At 48.0% G+C, this 22,441-nt stretch overlaps 1 protein-coding gene across 2 annotated transcripts in view; it reads right to left on the bottom strand.

Moving 5' to 3' along the window:
• Nucleotides 1-22,441, bottom strand: part of NUP107 (nucleoporin 107) — a 528,088-nt gene that overhangs the window by 272,304 nt on the left and 233,343 nt on the right. For both annotated transcript variants that reach the window (XM_085653472.1, XM_085653473.1), the window contains exon 18: nt 14,760-14,829. In XM_085653472.1, the coding sequence (XP_085509598.1) occupies nt 14,760-14,829 (70 nt within the window). The remainder of the gene's footprint in view (nt 1-14,759; nt 14,830-22,441) is intronic.

Genomic DNA, 22,441 nt, shown 5'->3' with positions numbered 1-22,441 from the left:
GAAAGGCGTATGCAAATCTGCCTGACCAGTTCATCCATATCGCATTGCCCTTGGACAATGGGTGTGGGTATCTGGCGGCGAAGCTTGGGCATTTTTTGTTTTCGTGGGTGGCGAAGAGGTCTATCTGAGGATGCCCCCACTGTTGGAAGAATGGGTGAAGAACTTGTGGATGCAGTTCCCATTCGTGTAGTTGTTGTGTTTGTCTGCTGAGCAGATCTGCCATGGTGTTTTGTACGCCTGGAACGTGCTGTGCCAGGAGAAAGATGTTTTGGGGAATTGCCCATCTCCATATGCTCTGGGCTAAGCGGGAGAGCTGGGGAGAGTGTGTCCCCCCCTGTTTTTGTATATAATACATCGCAGTCATATTGTCTGTGCGAATGAGGACTGCTTTGCCCGAAATCTGTTTTTGGAAAGATTTTAGGGCTAGAAAGATCGCCAAGAGCTCCAGGTGGTTGATGTGGAGCGATTTTTGCTGTGGCGTCCATAGACCTTGCATGGTGAGGTGTAGGAGGTGCGCTCCCCAGCCGGAGAGCGATGCGTCCGCTGTTAGAATCACCTGAGGAACCGGGTCCAGGAACGGCCGCCCTTTGGAAAGGTTTGTGGTGTTCCACCACTGCAGAGAGTGATGTGTGCGGCCGTCCACCAACACCAGATCCGTCAGCTGACCCTGGGCCTGGTTCCACTGTTGTGCTAGGCACTCTTGAAGTGGACGCATGTGGAGTCTTGCATGGGGCACTATGAAGATGCAAGACGCCATCATTCCTATGAGCTTCATAAACACTCTTGCTGGAAGAGAGTGTTGAGGAAGGAATGTTTTGCGTAAGGCTTGAATGCTTGTGATTCTGGCTGAGTTTGGATAGGCAATACCCTTGGAGGTGTCTATAGTGGCCCCGAGATATTGCTTTGTGTGAGATGGTATGAGGTGGGACTTTTGGTAGTTCACCGTGAAGCCTAGCTGGTGGAGCAGTTGGATGGTGCTGTTTGTATGCTGCACACATTGGTCGTAGGACGCGGCTTTTATCAGCCAGTCGTCCAGGTAAGGGAAGACGTGAATGTGTTGACGTCTGAGGTGTGCTGCTACTACTGCTAGGCATTTGGTAAACACCCGCGGTGCGGTGGTGACCCCGAAGGGGAGAACCGTGAATTGGTAATGTTGCCCGTCCACCACGAACCTGAGGTATTTCCTGTGAGAGGGGTGTATTGGAATGTGAAAGTATGCGTCTTTCAGATCCAAGGTTGTGAGAAAGTCTCCCTGGCAGAGGAGTGGGAGGACTTGCTGTAGGGTGACCATGTGAAAATGGTCTGAGTGTATGTAGGCATTTAGAGGCCGGAGGTCGAGAATGGGTCTGAGGGTCCCGTCTTTCTTTGGTATTAAGAAATATAGGGAGTAGACCCCTAGATTTTGTTGATTGACGGGGACCTGCTCTATAGCGTGTTTTTGTAGGAGTGAGAGTACCTCTTGTTTGAGCAGTGTGGAATGTTCTTGAGACATTGGACGGTGCCTTGGTGGGATATTGGGTGGGGTAGATGTTAGTTCGAGACAGTACCCTGACCGAATGATTTGGGTTACCCATTTGTCCGATGTTATGGACTCCCATACGTGGATAAAGTTTTGTAGTCTGCCCCCGACCGGAGTGGAATGGTCTGGGGGGAGCGGAGGGGAGTCATTGTGCGGGGGGGGTGGCAGAACGGGTGTTGTTGGTTTTGCCCCTGCCCTTATTGTTGTTACCCCTGTAACCACCTCTCTGATTGCCCTTTGAAAAGGTATTTTGAGGAGGGGACTTGTAGGAGGTAGAGGCGTTATCGGTGGAGGAGCCTCTGCCTGTGCCACGAAAGGACGAGCGTCGAAAGGAACGTTTGGAGGCTTGTGTTTGGAGTGCCCCCATAGACTTTGCTGTGTCTGTGTCTTTCTTCATCTTTTCGAGCGCTTCGTCTACCTTTGGCCCAAAGAGTGTTTCCTGGTCAAAGGGGTGATTGAGTATGGATGCCTGGACTTCAGGCTTGAAACCTGAGATCCTGAGCCAGGCGTGGCGACGAAGCAGGACACTGGTATTTATGGCCCTAGAAGCAGTGTCGGCTGCATCGAGGGCACACTTAATGGAGGTGTTTGTAATTAGTTTACCCTCCTGTATCAGGTCATGAGCCTTGTGCTTGTATTTTTCTGGAAGGTGCTGCATAAGAGCCTCTAGTTCGTCATAGTGTGCTCTATCATATCGCGCAAGCAGTGCTTGTGTGTTTGCAATGCGCCACATGTTTGCAGCTTGGGAGGCGGTGCGTTTACCAGACGCGTCCAGAAGTTTAGATTCTTTGTCTGGCGGTGGGGCATCTCCTGAGGATTGGGAGTTAGCCCGCTTTCTAGCTGTGGAGACAACTAGGGAATCTAGGGGAGCAGGGCCCTTGATGTAAGCAGGGTCTGTGGGTGCCGCCTTATACTTTTTCTCTATTCTAGGGTTCAGTACTCTGGCTCTGACAGGGTCTTTGAACACCTCTGTAGCGTGCTTGGTGACACCCTTAAGCATGGGTAAAATGGAAGTGGATTTGTCTTGTATATCAAATGTATCCAGTAGGAAGTCATCTTCTACTGGTTCACTGTGCATGTCCACCCCATGGTAGTGTGCTGCTCTCTGCACTAAATGGTGAAACCCTAAGGAGTCCTCTGGAGGAGACGGTCTTGATGGGTATAAGTCGTCCTGAGGTACATTGGGTATATCAGGGTTATTGTAATCCTCCCATGGATCTGGGGTCCCTGGTGGAGTGGGATCCATTGGGGCGTCCGCCGGGTAATTGTCCGGATCCCCATCGTCCGGATCTGGGGATGGGGTCGGATCGTAGTGAGGTACAGGTGGCGGAGACCTGTGAGGTGGAGGTGGTGGAGGAGGTGGAGGGGGTAGGGGAGGCGGTAGTGGGGAGGGCACTCTGAGGGGAGAAGTAGCAGAGTCCTTCCTTTTGGGTGGAGGAGGAGGAGCCGGAGCATCAAGGCGTCTTTTCTTGGTAGTTAAAGTCAAAAGCCCAGTTTTAGGATCTTTGGACAAAGTCTTTTGTAAAGGGTCTGGTGTAAACAGAGCCAATGGTGTCGAGTCGTCTGTCGGCACCGGTGATTTCGGAACCGGGGGTTTCGATGGTCTGTGTGCGCCATGCTTTTTTGAGGTCTCCGGGTGTTTCGGCGTCGAATGATGTTTCGGCGCCGGAGCATCGGTGCCGACAGATTTGTGTTTGTGTTTGGTCGGCACCGAGTGTCCAGGCTTCGGCACCGGTGGTTTCGGAGTCGAGCTGGGTTTTGCAGTCTTCGGTGCCGGATGCTGTTTTTCGGCACCGGGTGTCGGCTGGCTCGATCCCGAGCTGCCATGAGACTTTGGGAGCTTCGACACCGGGCCCGAAGGTGGGGTGATCGAAGTTTTGGTTTTGGTTTTGCCCAGGCCGGCAGGCGAGGGAGTAACCTGAGTCTCTTTGGTTTTCGGTGTGGGGGTAGGAGGGGGCATATTACTCACGGCCCGCTGTGCTGGTGTAATGTCCTCCACGTCGGAGTCGTCGGCCTCGGAAGCGCTGACGACGTCTTCCTCCTGCTCGGTGTGTGTTTGCCCCGAAGCTTCGGCGTCGTCTCCGAAGATGTCCGGTGGAGCTGCGGAGGATGAGTGCGCCATGGTGCGTCGAGCTCTTCGATCTCGGATGGTCTTCTTCGATCGAAAAGACTTGCAGGCGGGGCAGTCTCTAGCCTCGTGTTCCGGAGAGAGGCAAAGGTTACACACCTGATGGAGGTCGGTGTGGGGAAATTTAGACCCACATTTTGGGCACTTTTTGAACGGAGTCCTTTCCATCGGCCGGGACCGGAGTCGCGGAGGGCCCGAAGGCCGGTGTCGATGAACGGGATGGAGAAAGTGCCGCTTCGAGAGATGAAGATGATGAAGGAACTCGAAGAATCGAGGATTTTCCGTCGAGGCTGGAACCGTAGAAGTTCGAAGCCGGAGCACGAAGTATCACATCCGAGCCCGATGGCGGAAAAAAACAATCTGAGGATGGAGCCGAAGCCCATGCGCAGTACGGACCGAAGGAGGAGTCACCAAACTCGTGACTTCCAAAGACTGTCCAAGAACAAAAACAAACTGCAAACATCCGGGCCCAACACCAGATGGCGATCTATGCTAAGTGTACAATCTGCAGCTCATATGCCTCGAACATTAGATTTTCACGTTTTAAGAAGAAACTAAAGACCTGGTTCCAATAGTTTAATTTCTGAACTTTTCTTTGGTGTGTGTTAATTTTGTCAGAACCAGAGGCGAGCATTATGCTGCAACCTTTCTTCACTTTTATTACAGCAGCCGTAAATCAAGAAAAAAACTTCCTTTTCCAGGAAACCTTGGAAAATCTCAGAATAGTAACAGCAAATCAGAATGTCCTCTCCAAAATACTCCTTCCACAGTGTCCATGCTCCCTCTTTCTTCGCTGCCCCTGCAGCCTTCCAGATAAGTGCTCCCTCTGGCCTATTTTATTTTTACAGTACTTATGGTACTTTGGCGGTTTAACGATATTCAAATCGATATCGCACTGTCTAACAATACATTGTACATTTTTCCTGACAGGTGCCTGCGGATCATAACTCAGTGATCCTACCTACACGAGCGGCTTATCTCCTAGGTAACCCTGGGCGTAGTACTACGCTTCGCTCACGGAGCATGTGCAGTTTGCACTACTACGCACTATGAAAAAAGCACAGTGCAAGAACTGTGCTACAACACGTAGCGTAGCAGCAATATCAACAATATCCACAAATGCTTTGATAAAGCAATTTTACATGCTATTAAGCATATAACCAATTCACAAAAGTGAACTATGAATGAAAATATTAGGCAATGAGAGAGGTGATGATTTGGGGTCCCCCCTAACCTAGGGGGGAGGACCAAGCAGATGCCTTTAACACAAAGAGCATATCATGCTGGTGAACGATTCAGTGGTGGTCCCTTCCTCCTAGGACCACCCCAAGAACAGTTATGGGCAAACATACAATACCAACCAAAGGCCCTGCAAAGCATTATGGGACGAGATTAGCAGTGGGCAGTGAATATTATAGTGTCCAATATCAAAATAATTCTACAAAGAGCTGCGATTCAACTAGTCGTTACTAGATGTCCCTCACGAGTCAAATGCAAAAGCATTGAAACCATTTCATGAAGCTTTTGCATTTGACTAGTGAGGGACATCTATTAACTTTGAATTCGACTTGTGAGGGACAGCTAGTAGGGCCTTTGTTTGGGATTGTATTTTTGCCAATAACTGTGCTTGGGACCCCCACCGAATCGTTCAAGAAGATGTACTTTTAGTTTTCAAGGCATCTGCTTGGTTCTCACCCTAGGTTAGGGAGGATCCCAAAATCATCACCTCTCTCACTGCTTGCAAATTTATCATTTTCACTTTTGTGAAATGACTATATGCTTTTTAGCATATAAAGACAGAGATACTTATTTTATCATAACCTGCACTGTGCAAGATGCGGTTTGCAATTATTGCTCAGAGCAGACAAGCACACAGTGCTAACAGCTACGCACTATGCAGTTTGTGTAGCTGAGCGTAGTTCAAAGTGTACTTTGCGTAGCTACGTGTAGTGCTACTACGCAAACCACACCCAGGGTTACTCCTAGGGCGAGTGAGTGTGGTGTGGTAGGGAGGCCCCTAGAGGGCGCCCGCCTACTATATACTGTGTAGGGCTTGTGCGCGTCAGCTCCCTCACAGCAGCAGGGTGCCTTCATGTGCCAGATCCTCATCCCTCTGTGCCTGAAGGCAGTCTGGAGAGTGACGCCCACCCGAAGCGGGTCTATACTCCTCATAACTAAAGTGTTCACATTGCAGTGACAATGGTGGTAACCAAGACGCATGTATAAACGAGTCTGTAAGCACGTAGGAATTTTTCCCATTGGCATCGCCGGGCCGGCCCAGGCTGCGATCCCCTTGAATTAAGTAGGGTATGACATTGGCCCATTACTTGTGGAGCTGCAGGTTTCTGCCTTGTTCTATTGCCAATATAATAAATGTGAGTCATAGGCTCACACAGGTGTCGGTGAAGGCCGTTGGTGGTATATCAGAGCCTCAGACTCATTTACTTGGGCCTAGTTACGCTAGGGCTTATTATCAGGGATGCAGGCCGCGCAGTATACCTTGATGGAGTAGGAATCCTCCTCATTCCTGCCTCTAGATGATGAATTTTGTGAGGCAGTCGACACCTCTATTCAACACTCCCTGTCCACGGCGCTAGCCCCGTGGAGCAGACAAGTGATGTTTGTGCATTGGCATTTTCCAACGCAGGCCCCTTGGGGGAACCCCATTCAAAACGCTCTGCACCTAAAGAGCCTTTTGAAGTAGGGGTGGACAAGGATGCTTTTAAGGGCTTTCAGAAGGTCATTCTGCATTCTCAATCAACTCCGCCTTCAGACTGTAACCCCTTTGCTGTGCTTACTGAAGAAACAGACCCTTTCACTGATGAGGGTTCGCAGGTAGTTCCGACGCTGAGCTGGGGCATTCAAGACTCTGGCGTCCCTCCACAGAGGAGAATCTGATGCCCTCAGACGGGTCCTGGGTCCCAAGAACCTGGTGTTGCATCCTAAATGTTGTATACAGGTAACCTTCTCCATACTAGGCCCTCTATGTGGGTCCATATCGGCAAAGTAGCTGTCTACGTGCCAGGAAATCTTTGAAAATCTCTTACAGAGGAGGTCGGAGCCCGCTTGCGGGCTGAATACCCCAGATCATCGCTGGAGTGCAAGGTGGCCTTGACCCCCAAGGTGTACCCTTACATGCACACATTCCTAGAGAAATTCATTAGCGACCCGAAGAAGGGCATCGATCACTCCTGGCAATCGTGCCAGGAGAAACTCTTTGATATCTCAGGTTCACTGACCAAGATTCTGGAGATGGTCGAAGACACCAAACAGGCAGGTACCCTCATATTACCAGAGATACTCTCTAGGGGAGCTGGTGGTGGTTTTTTTGGGCAATCCAAACTGCGCGTTGTCGTCGTAAAGACACTACCCCATAACTCATCAAGGTGGACCCAAAGTTGGAGGATATAGCCTCTTTGGAGGAGGGTGACTCTACGCAGGGAGGCCTCTTTTGAGTTCCCTTCATAAGCAAGTTTGTTGCCACCTTCAGCCCCTTGGATAAAGCGGAGACATCTATCAAGAGGATCTTCAATGCTTGAGTTTTTGCAGGGGCCAGACGTGGAAGAGGGCGCTCGTCCGGTCAATTGATCTGCAAGGCCACCCACAAAAACCAGAAACAACGGTTCCAGTGGAATGATAAGGCTGTATATTAATAATGGGATGCACAATCACAATGGGAAAGGTTAAAGTAATGTCATAGGTCATTTGGCCTCCAGCAGACAGACACACGCTGTCGTGCTGCTCGCGCGTTGGATCGACATGCGCGTAGGAACCTCATCATGTTACAGAAGGGCTCTTTCGTGAATTACTCGGACAGACCATTGCGGTCGACGTCACGTGTGCGGATTTCAAACGCGCACAAGAGTTTCTTCAATTAGGTTATTATTTACCACATTGCCCTCCTGGTTTTGTGACACAGGTCGGGGAGCCTGCACCCCCTGTGTATTGTATCAATATTCAGGTAATCTACATCCTTTCACTCCGAGTTCCAAATAGCAATACCAGCTTACACACCACACTGTGTGTCATCATTCCATTCCAAGCACTGTGCTACCCTTGGATTGCCAGCTCTCCCTCACCCTCACTTAGGTACCCGGCTGGGTTTCCTTGTGAGTATCTTTTTCTTCTATCACCACCTGTGGCACAAACACTCCTCACGCGGCTGCACAGTCCCCCCCCCCCACCAGATGTCCCTACAATCCTAGGTCCTGATGAAGCCCTATATTGCACAAAGGGTCAAAACATCATCAACATAAAAATAAAGCGAACCATTAAACCAGCGCTTATCACTGTATATGGTCGCGGTTCATTCTGTGTACAATTTTTGATGGTCGACTTTTATAAATACTTTGGAAATCTTGTAAAATTGTCACAAAAATCTCACCAATACTTTAGGTTCCTGTTTTCACTGGGGACACCACGCACGGTGTCCTTTTTTTTCTCATTGTATATATATATTTTTATGAGAATTATAAAACACAACTGTTATACTGAAATCAAGGTGTATGTGGTTCTTCTCCCTTTGACATTACTTTAACCATTCCCATTTTGCATCCTATTATTAATATACAGCCTATTCATTCCACTGGAACCGTTGTTTCGGGTAATTAATTAACGACCCTGGTTCCTTGTGAGTAGGGTCCCCTTGTCCTTTTTTCTCGATCCAAAAAAGCCAGGGCCCCCATACTGCACAATAGAAAGATCAATCCAAGTACGGCAGGTTCTACCAGTCCTGACGCTTCAAGAGTGGTCATGGATCAAGAGGCCGTGGAGCACAAGGATCTTCCCAAGGTGAGAACTTTCTTCCCAACTAAGAGTGGGAGGGCGTCTGGCTCTGTTCTTGGGAAACTGGAGGATGGTGACCGCAAACGCTTGGGTGCTTCAAATCCTCAAAGATTTCCAGACAGAATTCTGGGAGACCCAGGTATAATCTGGCAGACCTTTTCCCCCATGCCTCTTCGTGGAGAACACCCTCATGGATCAGGAGGTGCCGATCTGTAGGCCAAGGGTGCGATAGTGGCTACACCACCGCATCCATGAGGTTTCCTGAGCAATTTGCTCTTGGTGGACAAGAGGGACAGCAGTTTCCACCCAGTGTTAAATCTCTGCAAGTTCAAAGAGTGGCTGGTTTACCGCCATTTCAAGATGGAGGCAATCCATCTGTTGAGGGACCTCCTCCGTCCAGAGGACTGGCTGGTGCATCTGTACTTGAAAGATGCATACCCTATGGTGCTGATATTTCCTCCACACCGCTGCTGCCTGCAGAATGTGGCGAGGGCAAGCTTTCGAGTTTGCAAACCCTGCCTTTTGGCCTCTCGTCCGCCCCTTGGTGCTTCACCAAGGTCTTGAAACTGGTGGTGGAAATCCTTCAAGCAGAGGAATCAGGATGAAAGTCTATCTAGACAATATTCTTCTCATGAATAAATGCCCTCGACAGCGCCAGGCGGCGGTTGATCTGTTAGAACAGTTGGTCTTTGTAATCAAGGTGAAGTCACTTTTCGTCCCAGCACAACGGACTACACTCCTGGGGTTTGTCATAGACTCCATGGAGTCGACGTTAAGTCTTCCCGTAAAAAACTGGCGAAGATTAGGCATAAACTCCGGAGAATGCTGGAAAGAGAGAGAGCACATCCCAGAGGCAAATTGCCGGAGTGGTGGGGCTTCTTGCCACATTGTTGCAGGCTACCTTCCTGGGCCCTCTTCATTACAGGGGCTTCAGAGGCTCAAGCTTCCCCATCTGTGGAGGGGTTTGCAGTACTCAGAAACAGTCCTATTGACGGAAGTGGAGCATGAGGAAATGTGACGGTGGCTCGCCAACATGGAGGCCTAGAACAGCCGGGCTGTCTTAGGGTCCAGTCTGGATCTAGTGATAGAATCTGACGCCAGCAGCTCAGGATGGGGTGCTACCTGCGGAAATGTGCCTACCAGAAGAAAGTGGTCATCAGAAGAGCACCAGATGCACATAAATGGCTTGGAGCTGCTGGCGAGGTCCTTTGCGGACCAATGCTGGACGAAGGGCAAGGCGATTTGTTGCGTACTACTGAAGATGAACAACAATGGTATATCAACAGCCCTTGATCCCAGCCAAGGAGTTTTGACAGTATTGTCTGGACCATCAGATCTCAGGGATGGCAGAGTAGCTTCCAGGGGCCAATAAAGTGGCCGATTGGCATTCTCGACACCACGGAGATCTCAGTGCATGGAAAATTCATCCAGAGGTCTTACAGGTGATCTAAAGGCTCTGGGTGCCTTTCACAGTGAATCTGTTTGCATCCCGTCTGGATCACCAAGTACAGAGGCCAGAGGCAGCTGCTACAGATGCGTTTCTCCAGGATTGAAATGTGGAGAAGGGTCATGTGTTTACCCCATTCATAAGGATTATGTGAATGCTAGCGCAAGCCCGTCGCCAGGGCGCAGACTTGGTGGTCATCACTCTCCTTTGGAGATCTCAAATTTGGTTTTCAGTGATGATGGAACCGTCTGGATCTCCTGACAGACAATTTAGGGAACCCCCATTATATGATTCAGGAAGGGTCACTTCATTTAATGGCCTAGAGGATTTTAGGAGCCGACAGGCGATCAGAGGACTTTCACAGAAGGCTGTATGCCTGCTGTCAAAGGCCTGGGCCACTGGAACATACAAGATATTGATCAACCTGGGGGCGCTGGGTATGTTGGTGAGGTCAAAGGGAGAATGTTTCTTTGGGGTCCAGCGTGGTCACCATTTTGAATTCCATGTTCTCGCTGGTCTCAGATGCCTTAGCCTATAGGTCAGTGAAAACTTTAAGTCTGCGATATTGGCAGGTCACGACCCAATCAACAGTTCTCCAAGTGAGGTTTACCCTTTAATCAGGAAACTCATGAGAAGCATTCGGTTATCCATTCCTCCTAAACCTCGGTACTCGATGCTGTGGGACGTTAACAAGGGCCTTAGTCTGTTCACTTTATGGCCACGCAATAAAAACGTGACGAGGAAGCAGTTATCGGGTAAACTGGCCATGTTGTTATGCTTGCTTTCATGTAAGCAAGTCCCTGATGTAAGAGCCCTGGACACTACAGGATGGGTATTTACTCCATAGGGAGTTACTTTTCACATTTATAGATAAAGTCTAATTCGAGAGTGGCATCATACCGCGTTTTCCCAGATAGCCCTAAATTGTGTGTGGTCCAATGTCTTAAGGCTTATGAAGCTTTGACGGATGAATCTAGCCCCGCTGTTGAGAGCCAACTCCTGAATTTGCTTTGAAATGTCTTCTCCCACTATATCTAGATGGGTCAAATGTGTCAAGAAAGAAGCTGGTATTACCACTGTGGTCTTTGACACTCACTCACCCAGAGGGGCGATGGCTTCCACAACCGTCTCCCTGGGCGCTCAGTTGGAAGTTATCTTGAATGCGGCTGATTGGTCCTCAGACTCTACATTTCAAACGTTTTATTTTAAGCCAGTCAAACATATGGCCAGAGTGGTGCTGGAGAAGCTTTGAAAGAGCATTACCCGCGCCTCTCTTCCTGACATAGAATGTAAACATTTCCAGCTTTAGCAAGGAAAAGTTGAAATTCTACTAAGGACGGTTAGGATTATCCCCACCCAGCTTTGACTTTTCCCTCACTCCCTTCCCCTCCTTCCACCCACCTTGAGACTCATTGGAGGAGGTTAGTTTCTTAAACGAATATTAGGCAAAGTTTCTGTATTGAAGAATGTTGCCTGATGTTAGCAGGACGGTGAAAAGTACAAAGAATTTATTTGTTTTCTGGCAGATAACGAATCTTCTAAACAGGAGTGTACAGGGGTAGTAGATGCGGTTTGTCGCACGAAGAAATAGGGAGCATGGACACTGTGAAAGGGCTATATTTTGGAGAGGATATTCTGATTGGACATTACTATTGCTCTGAGATTTCCCAAAGTTTCATGAAGTTTTTTTCTTAATTTATGGCTGTTGTTATAAAAGTGAAGAAAGGTTAAAGCATATTCCTTGCCTCTGTGTCCTTAATAGAATTGAAACATTCCGTTACTAAAGCTAGGAAATGTTCTGCATCTAAACACCAGGACACACTTTCCTGGGCAGCGGATCGCTCTACAAATGTTACAACATAACAATACCAAATAAACTGGATGAATGGTCAGTCCATTTACATATTTCTATCTCCTGCTGTCTGTACTTTAACCTGTGAACATAAGCCCAGTCTATAGAATTCAAAGCTACACAGGTAGGACAAACTCCAAGAAATACAAAGGGTAAACTGAATAGAAGTATGGCGTGCCTCCTGAAGATGCACTATAATGAAAAAGAAGGTCCAGAATTGTACTATAAGCACCACATAAAACATTTTTTTTTCAACACTTTACCTGTTTCATACATAATATACTAGATAGGTTTATAAGGAGATAGGTAAGAGATGATATGTGTAACTGGGTGTTTATTTCTTGGCACAGGCAATACCAAGCCCTTTCAGGCATTTCTACAAAGCCCTTCAGAATATAGGTGGGGGACCTAAGTGCAGTTTCTTCTTTGGTTAGGGGTTAATTTCCCATCTTCTCTTCAGTCTGCAAGTTTTCAGTAGCCTAGGCATTTTCTGTATTCCTATTAAAAGGTCTCTATTGCCCTGATCTAGGCAAAGTAAGCCAAGCTCAAAGGATGGAGATTGTGCAAATCGATTTTTAACATGGGAGGTCATACTTCTACACTACATAGCAAAAATAAATTTCTGGACTGTTCTTGCTCTTTTGTATGCGACTGGTCTACATAATATAGTGAGTGATTTTGAGCAGGATCGCAGAAGGTACAATACTATCAAATGCACCATGGTAGGGCCTCAATCTATACGGACTAATACCAGCATGGACGGGTTGAGCCAATATGCAAGTCACTGCATATTACACTCCGGTGATGCAGCTGTTGCTTTATATGCCTGCAGCAGCAAATATCTTGGCAGCTCAATCTTCCTCTGCACCCCCCTCACTGCAGATAGACCAAACTTGAACAAGATTACAAAGGCAGTCATTTTGTGATGTACAGTTGAAAAGAGATCCCTGACAGTGACTGCCAGAGAGTGAATACGAGGGAGAGAGAACATATGGATATACTCTTCGAGCCTGTAGGCAAGACCCCGAGGATGGGTACTTCCGCACGGTTTACATATTTTCAATGAAATGCTCGAATGAAGTGCTGCAGAAAAAAACCCCTCCTCGTTTCTCGTCATGCCTCAACTACTAGTGTTCTAGATACCATAATCTCCTCAAGTACGTGCATTACTCTAGTGTGTTTGCATGTGCTTCAGGTTTATTTCTAGTTCCATGGTTTTTACATTGTCAAAATCTATGGTTTTTAAACTTTTTTTTTTCTTTACTTTGGACTCTTTACACTCCGTATATTTATAAAAGAAATGAATTAGATTTCAGTATTATTTGCCGTTAGGAATAGAGACCATGAGCAAACAGAAATACAATCAAATACTAAATATTTTGACACCATTTTTGGGAGACAGTTGCTATAGAAGGGAGTAGCTCAGAGGCACTAGGGAGCTCACATGTTAATAATTTAATTTGTACATTGTGTCAGTCGGGACAAAATATACTTTTCCACAGAGATGCAATATTAAATCGAGAGGAATGTCTCTTGAAGACAGGCCCATAGATTTTCTCCACTGCGACTATATGCCACCAACAACTGCTGTCTACTATTCGGAGGTTGTGCGTTTACCTTTCACAGTCTGACAACAGTTTTATTTTGATGGAGCACAATATGGGGGAATAAAATATCTCTTTGGAAGGGAAGAGGCTTTCAAAACTTAGACCGAGGAGTGCGACGCCACCTTCCAGTTTTCAGAGTTGAAAAGCTGCTTTTGATTAAGATTTCTACCATGAAGCTGGAGGCACGATTCACACCCAGCCACAACCTACCACTATAAGCAGCAAGTACAGATGTCCTTGTTACGCGGATTAGTAGCTTCTCAACCAACTCCTCATGCAGCTAATCTGCAAGGTTTAAAAGGTAAATATGAACATTTTGCATAAAAACACATTTTGATAGATGACTGAAGCGGACCAGAATCAATGATCCCGAAGATACCGGATCATGAACTAGTTAAAAAAATGTTTTTAAAACAAGTGGCGCTAAAAACCTAACAAGTAGAAGAATGGCTTCTCTTCATTTACTTGACATATGCTCTGGCAATTTACAATAAATCCAACTGCCATGGCAATTAGGTCATTAGAATAAAAGAAAGACTTCTGTCGACCAACATCAGGAAAAATATATTTGTCATAAAGCAAATAAATGACATGTCTATGTAAGGCTGGGCAGAATGGTAAAACCTCAGGGGGCAGTCTACTAAAAAGAATTGCCGTGATGAGCATTGTTAAAGAGTTGGTGATGAGGATAGACTAATTCTTTCTATTAAAGTTCACACTGGGCTCTTATCAGTCACCTGAAGAACATTTAAAACGAAGCAAAACTATATAAAGGAGAGCACTAAGCAAAATACTCCTCATTTGAGTAACTCTTTTTCTCGGATGAATTCCAGATTAGTTGACCACAGTGTTATAAATGAAAATTCATATTTCTTAGTGCATCTCAATTTACATTTTTCCATCTTTCAAAATCCTAACTCATTAATACTTAAGACTTAAAAAGGCAGAACATTTTCCGTTCACAAAGAAACTAAGTGAAGTCTCCTCGGAGGCTATTCTTGCAGGTGTGCTTAAAGTTGTTGTGCCTTAGGCAGTGTTCTGGTTGGTTTTCACAATTAAACAACCCAACAGTACCATACTATGTTCAAATCTGTGAAAGCTAGAGGGGTGTGCATGGCTACAGGTGTAAACATTAATATCTTACATGTATATTAAGGAATTGCTCTGCTAAAACTAGTATACTCTATGCACATAAGTCAACACCGTTGCATGCAATGCATTAAGGATAATGACGAAAATGGTACACGATAAATTAGTAATGATGGCAATGTTGACTTGGTGTTGCAGCAGAAAGTGTACCAAGCCAGAATAAACATTTCCCAAATGTAACAGAAGGAAGGGAGCAGCAATGTCAAAGAACGTATACAAATATGTGATTGAAAGACAACTTTCACTTTTGCATTAACTAAAAGAACACTTACCATCCACATCTCCCAGGATGATGAATTTCTGAATTACATGATAGTGTTCCTTATTCTCCTCCAACACTCTCTGAAAAACACAGTTCTCAGCTAAGAATACAAGGAAATACATTCATATGTAGAAAGTTACAGGACTATAGAAAGCGCTGTGGCATCACACCCACAACACAATGCGGAGTATACAAAAGTCGATCACATAAGGTGATAGAAGCAGCACCTTTAAAGCCATAATCATAACAGAAATGAGTATCCCATGTGTTTACCACTTATAGTTTTTATATTATTTAACTTGTGAATTCAGTATATTCATTTTAAATAGCACTGATCCACCACAAGTGGCAAAAGAGCGTTTGAGTGGTGCAGATTTACTTATGAATTGGGATACAGTTGTTTTAAAGTAGTTTTAAAGTTGTTTTATGGAGGTCGACGCGCGGCAGTGACTGTGACCTGTCCTCGGGTCGCTCCACACGCCGCACGGCTCCTCCTGGGTGTCCGTGACTCTGCCCCACTGCTGCCGCTGCCGGGAGCTCGCCCCTGGTGACTGTGTGCATTTTGCGTTCTGCACTGTACCGCTAATTTTGTGTTTTCTTCCACCTTGGCATTTTATTTTTGTATCTTGCTTTTTCCGTTCTCAGGCGTTCCTTTGCGCTCCTTTGTGCCCTCTGTGCCCCCCGCTGCTCCACCCCCTTTTGCCTTCTGTGTCCTGTGCCCTCGCCCATTGGCCGCCCCGCTCCCGCCTCCCAGCTGCTCCTCCCTCCCACTTCGCCTCTTATGGAGGTCGACACGCGGAAGCGCAGTGGGCGCGCCGCTGGTGTGCCAAAGGCAGGCCCGTCTGCGCCCGTCCGCGCCTGGACCGCGCCCAGCGCCAGAACCCCTGTCCCCCGCGCACCCCGCAACGCCAGTCTGCACTACGACTCCAGCACCCTCCACGCACTCAACCCCGGACGATACCACCCCTGCTACCAGGCCATCCCGAAGCACACCCAAGGACCTTACACCTGCCGGGACTGCAGATTCCCCAGCATCCAGCTCACCAAACCACCAAACAGAGAACCCAACCACCTCCGCTGCATCCTCCTTAACACCCGCTCCGCTCGCAAGCACGCCATCGAACTCTGGGACCTCCTAGATTCCATCGCCCCTGAGGTCTCCTTCCTGATGGAGACCTGGTTGAACACCGCCTCAGCGCCGGACATCGCCATTGCCATCCCACAGGGCTACAAGATCTCCCGCAGAGACCACGCCAACGGAGTTGGAGGGGGAATCACCATCGTCCGCAAAGGTACCCTCAGAGTCTCGACCAACACCGACGAAACCCTCACCACGGCCGAGCACATGCACTTCCAGATCCACACCGACCACAACACGACCCTCAGAGGAACACTCGTCTACAGACCACCCAGACCAAGACCACAGTTCAGCGACACCATCGCCGACCTCGTCAGCACCCACGCCCTCGCCCTCGCCTCCACGGACTACATCCTCCTCGGGGACCTGAACTTCCATCTCGAGAACAACAATGACGCCAACTCCACCGCCCTGATCGCCAACCTCGGACTCAAACAGCTCGTGACTACACCCACCCACGCCGCTGGACACACGCTGGACCCCATCTTCTCCACGTCTCCTTCAACCACACAACCGTACCCCACTGGACCAACCACAGATGCGTCCACTTCACCTTCAGGAAACCCACCACACACCACCGCACCCAACAGCTGCCACGCCGCTGCTGGGGCAAGGTCACCAAAGATCAACTGGCCACCACCCTCGCCCTGAGACCACCCGCCGACCCCAGCGACCCCGACTCCGCCGCTACCAACCTCAAACAGTGGATCAGCGACTGCGCCAACACCCTCGCCCCTCTCAAGATCACAACCAACCACACCAACAAGAAAGCCGCATGGTTCACTGAGGACCTGCGGACCTCTAAGCACACCTGTCGGTAGCTTGAGAAGAAATGGCTCCGCGACCGATCCCCAGACAGCCTCACAGCCCACAAGAACACCACCCGCAGACACCACCAACTCATCCGGACCGCCAAGAGGACCGCCTTCAAGGACCGCCTAGAGAACAACGCACACAACACCAAAGAGCTCTTCAGCATCGTGAAAGAACTCTCCTACCCCAGCTCCAACACCAACACCATCCCACCAACACAAGAATTGTGCGACTCCCTGGCCACCTTCTTTCATCGCAAGATCACAGACATCCACGACAGCTTCAACTGAGACACCCCCGCACCCACCACCAAGACCACCATCCCCACGATCTCCACCCTCACCAGTCGCCTGACCACCTGGTCCAGAGTCAGCGACGAAGACACCATCAAAACCATGAACTCCATCCACTCCGGATCCCCTTCCGGCCCGTGCCCTCACCACATTTTCAACATTGCCAGCACAACCATCGCACCCCACCTCCGGAAAACAATCAACATCTCCTTCCTTCCCGGAAAGCTAGAAGCACGCCGAGATCAACGCCCTGCTGAAAAAACCCAAGGCGGACTCCAAGGACCTCAAGAACTTCTGGCCCATCTCCCTGCTTCTGTTCCCGGCAAAAGTGACAGAGAAGATTGTCAACAAACAGCTAACCCGCTACCTAGAAGACAACAACATCTTGGACCCCTCCCAATCCGGCTTCCGCAGCAACCACAGCACCGAGACCGCCCTCATCGCCGCCACCGACGACATCAGGATCCTTATGACAAAGGAGAAACAGCCGCCCTCATCCTCCTGGACCTGTCAGCTGCCTTCGACACGGTCTGTCACCGCACTCTATCAGCACGCCTCCATGACGCCGGAATCCAAGAGAAGGCCCTGGCCTGGACCACATCCTTCCTCTCCGGCAGAACCCAGAGCGCCCGCCTCCCACCCTTCCGCTCCAAAACCACCAAGATCATCTGCGGCGTCCCACAAGGATCCTCCCTTAGCCCGACGCTATTCAACATCTACATGGCACCTCTCGCCCACGTCGCACGACAGCACAACCTCAACATCATCTCCTACGCCGACAACACCCAGCTGATCATATCCCTCACCGAAGACCCCCACACCGCCAAAGCCAACCTTCACAGAGGAATGAAGGCAGTCGCCGACTGGATGAAGGACAGCAGACTAAAGCTGAACTCAGACAAGACGGAGGTTCTCATCCTCGGACCCACCCCATCAGCCTGGGATGACTCCTGGTGGCCCACATCGCTAGGCACAGCCCCGGAACCCACCTACCACGCACGCAACCTGGGCGTCATCCTCGACTCCACCCTCTCCATGACCAAGCAAGTCAACGCCGTCTCCGCGTCCTGTTTCAACACCCTCCGGATGCTCCGCAGGATCTTCAAATGGATCCCTCCCGACACGAGAAAAACCGTCACCCAGGCCCTCATCACCAGCATACTCGACTACGGGAACGCCCTCTACTCAGGAACAACAACCAAGCTCCTGAGACGACTACAACTAATCCAGAACGCCTCGGCACGACTGATCCTCGACGTCCCCCGACGCAGCCACATCACACCCCACCTGAGAAGCCTACACTGGCTCCCCGTCAACAAGAGAATCACCTTCAAACTCCTCACCCACGCACACATCGGTCAGTAGCAGCCCCCCCCCCAGCGCCTTGGGGCCCCCACGGCTATGTAGCACGCTTTACAAATGCAGTGATTGATTGATTGATAGTACAATTTTTATCGGCACCCGAAAATAAATAACACTATACCTGTAAGAATTGTACTCTCACGCTCGCTTGAACATCCAGACTTAAACAGGTTGGTCATTTGTCTGCTACCAGTGTAGCACAGTGTTTATTACTGTAGGTTGTAGTAAGTGATATTGCTTTTTGACCCCAACAAAATGATGCAAGTAGATTTGGAGTCCACGGTTCTTGAGATATAAGGCTGGTATCTGAAAAAGGGACCTTGTGGTATCAAAAGCTAATTTATTGTATGAGTTAATTTGTTGGTTCAGTAAAAGGCACTGCTATCTCTGGAATGCAGGAATAAAACAATAGTTCTAAACATAGGTGTCAAAGATATGTAAAGGCAATCTCCTGGCTAAAGAATTAATTACATTTTGAATACTCCAGGCCTTTTTAAAATACTCTCAGAATTTTGAGGAGGTATAGACAACAGCACACCTTGGTATACAATGGTATAGATTAAGAATGAACAATAGTTACTTACCTGTAAAATGTGGTTCTCCGGTATTGGTATCTTTCATAGATTCACATGCCTGAATCATTCCTCGTCGTCGATGGAATCCCACGGTACATAAAAAAGCAATACTTATGCACATAATAACCATAACATAGGTAACCTAGAACAAGGAAGTAAAGTAGTCAAACTACAAGGAAAAAAACTTCCACATCTACGACTTGTCCAAGTCATTATATATAGTCCAAACTGCAGCCAATCAGGCGACAGCACCCTCTAGAATGTTCTCCTCAGAGGCTGAGGCTCTCAGATTTTCTTGCATAAGAGTGAACCAAGTGATAAGAGCATAAACCAGCCTCTGAGGGGAGGTGGGTGGGTTGCATGTGAATCTATGAAAGATACCAATACTCGAGAATCACAGATTACAGGTAAGTAACTATTGTTCTTCTCCAGTATTGGGGTATCTTTCATAGATTCACATGCCTGAATCAGAATAGAAAGCAGTACGCCAAAGACGCTATTTGTAACATAAACATATGTACAAAAGACACTGTGCAATAACATACCTAGAATGCTATACTATGCATAGATACATGTATATATGGATATTCAGGGCAATGCTATGATATGTAATAATCATGTCTGAAATGCGTCTGAGAAACAGTACAGAGGAGGAGGGAAGAACAAAGGCTCACCTTATTTAAAAGGATTACGGAGAACCGCTTGTCCAACTGACGTATCCGCATCACTGGGAGCTTCCAAACAGTAGTGCTTGGTAAAAGTGTGTCTGCTGGACCAAGTTGCAGCTCTGCAAATTTGATGAAGATGCACACCCGCAAATAGAGCAGTAGAAGAGGAGATTGCTCTTGTAGAATGTGCTCTCGGAGTCGTTTGCAAAGGTCTTCCTGCTTGCTGATGCAAATTGCGTCAGAAATCCAACGAGCTATAGTCTGCTTGGATACTGAATGTCCCTGCCGCATCCTTCCGTAGGCTACAAATAGCTGGTCAGATTTACGGATTGTAGAACTTGAGACATCTTCTAATGTCAAGGGAATGCCAAGTTCTTTCCACATGTGATTGAGGATTGGGATAGAAAGTTTTTAAAATGATAGGCTCGTTGAGATGGAAGTCCGAAGGTACTTTAGGCAGAAAACTGGGGTTAGTGCGTAGCACTACTGAGTTCGAGGTGAATTGATGAAAAGGTGGATTAAAAGTAAAAGCTTGAATGTCACTGACTCTCCTAGCTGATGTTAAAGCCAATAGCAGAGACACTTTCCATGATAGAAATTTCAAATCCACTTTATGAATAGGCTCAAAGGGGTGCCGCATGAGTTGTGCAAGCACCACATTTAGATGCCAGGATGGAGGTGGACGCCGGATAGGAGGAAACATCCGAAACAACCCTTTGAAGAACTGCTGAATGATCCTAGCTGAATAGAGAGAATTGGAACCATCTTGCCGAAACCTTGAAATAGCTGCCAAAAATACTTTCAGAGTAGAATGGGACAGGCCTGATCTTGCCAAGTGTAAAAAGAACGGTAAAATCTGTTCCGGTTTTGCATGAATTGGATGAATATTGGCAGATTGACACCATATGGAAATCTCTTCCATTTAAGCCTGTACGTTTTAACAGTGGAAGGCGCTTGAGCATTGGCTAACACTTCCTTACAATCCACAGGAATGCTCAGATGTGCGAATTCAAGGTGTTCAGGCGCCAGCCTGCTAACTTCAGAGAGGCAGGCAGATCTGTCCGTTCTGGATGGATAAGAGGTTCGGTATTGGTCGAAACTGAATGGGATCGCATTCTGAGAGAAGGAGAAGTTTGGTAAACCAGAACTGGCGAGGCAATCTGGGAGCGATGAGAATTAGGTGACAAGATTCTCTCTTCATCTTTCGGAGAACTCTGGGAACCAACGGTATCGGAGGAAAGGTGTAAGCATATATCTGCGACCAATTCATCGAAAACTCATTCCCGCGTGACCCCTTATGGGGAAGCCAACATGCAAAGAATGGGCATTTGCAGTTCTGATTGGTCGCAAACAGGTCCAGGTCGGGACGACCCCACTCCTGAAAGACCCGATTCAATGTTGGTTGACTCCCACTTGTGATTGGATACTGTCGATCTGAGGGAATCCGCTAGGACATTGGAGACTCCTGGAACATGGATCGCCGATAGGCTGATTCTGTGTCATATCGCCCAGTCCCAGATTTCTTGGGCTTGAAGAGAGGGATGCAGAAAGAGTTCATCCCTAAAAAAAGACTTGAACAGCTGGACTGAAATGCACCTTTTTGACTGTAAAAGGCAGGCTAGCTTGCAGATTTTTGTTGTCTTTCGTTTGAGACAAATGCCTGGGTAAACTGAGTATCTATTGTGGCTCCCAAGAAGGTCTTTCTTTGTGATGGAACAAGATGACACTTGTCGAGGTTGATGGAGAGACCTAGAGATTGGAAAAGTGGCAGACATCTTTGAATGTGTGCGCTTGCGGTTGGAAAAGAATTCGCCTTGATTAAGGCAGTCGTTCAGGTATGGAAAGATTTGAAACCCTTCCAGGTGAAGGTATGCGGTCACTGGTGCCAGAACCTTGGTAAATACACGGGGTGCTGAACGTAGTCCGAAAGGAAGGACTTTGAACTGAAAGTCCCTGCCAGCCACTGTGAACCGCAAGAATTTTCTGTGTCTGGGTAGAATTGGCACATGGAAGTAGGCGTCTTGGAGGTCGAGAGTGGCCATGTAATCCCCCGCCGAGAGGAGCTGAAGGATTTCTTGAAGTTTTAACATCCGGAAGGATAATTTCTTCAGGTATTTGTTGAGGGAGCAAAGATCGAGGTATTTCCCTGCCCGTATGACTGTTGTCTTTGGGACTGATATCGCTGATTGCCTTGAAAGGACTGGTATGACCTTACTTGGTTGTAGCCTCCTCTATTGGAAAAGGATCCGCGTCCCTTAGCACCCCGAAAGGGCGACTTGCGAAATTGAAGAGTACCGAGAGATCTTGCTGTCTCGGTATCTTTTTTAATGGCCTGAAGGGCCTCTTCAACATGCTGGCCAAATAGTGATTCCCCATCAAACGGCATGTCAATAATCTTTGCCTGAACCTCCTGGCGAAAAGATGTCGATTTTAGCCAGCCTTGCCTTCACAAAACTGCAGCACCCGCTAGCTGCCTAAATCCTGTGGATGCAACATCCACGGCCGAATCTATTATCTCAGCAGTGATACGCTCCCCTTCTTGTAAGATCTTTAAGGCCTCAGACTTTGATGGTTCCGGCAACATGTTGATGTAGGGAGAGATGTCCGACCACATCTGTCTGTCGTATCGCCCTAAAATGGCCAGTGAATTAGCAGCACGGACGGTCGTCGCTGCCATGATGGAAACCTTCTTCCCAATAGCATCCAGTCGTCTGCCGTCCCTGTCTGGAGGAACTGTAATTGGAGAGGAAGGGTTTCTAGCTCGTCTTTGTGCCGCTTGGGCTGGCCTATGAGGCATGCAGGTGAGTTGTCTGGTGCCTTATACTTTTTGTCTAGTCGAGGCA

Source organism: Triturus cristatus, chromosome 4_1 (assembly GCF_964204655.1).
Source record: "Triturus cristatus chromosome 4_1, aTriCri1.1, whole genome shotgun sequence".
NCBI classification, from domain to species: Eukaryota; Metazoa; Chordata; class Amphibia; order Caudata; family Salamandridae; genus Triturus; species Triturus cristatus.
Note: the sequence above shows the minus strand (reverse complement) of the source record. Positions and strands in the feature narration are given on the sequence as shown.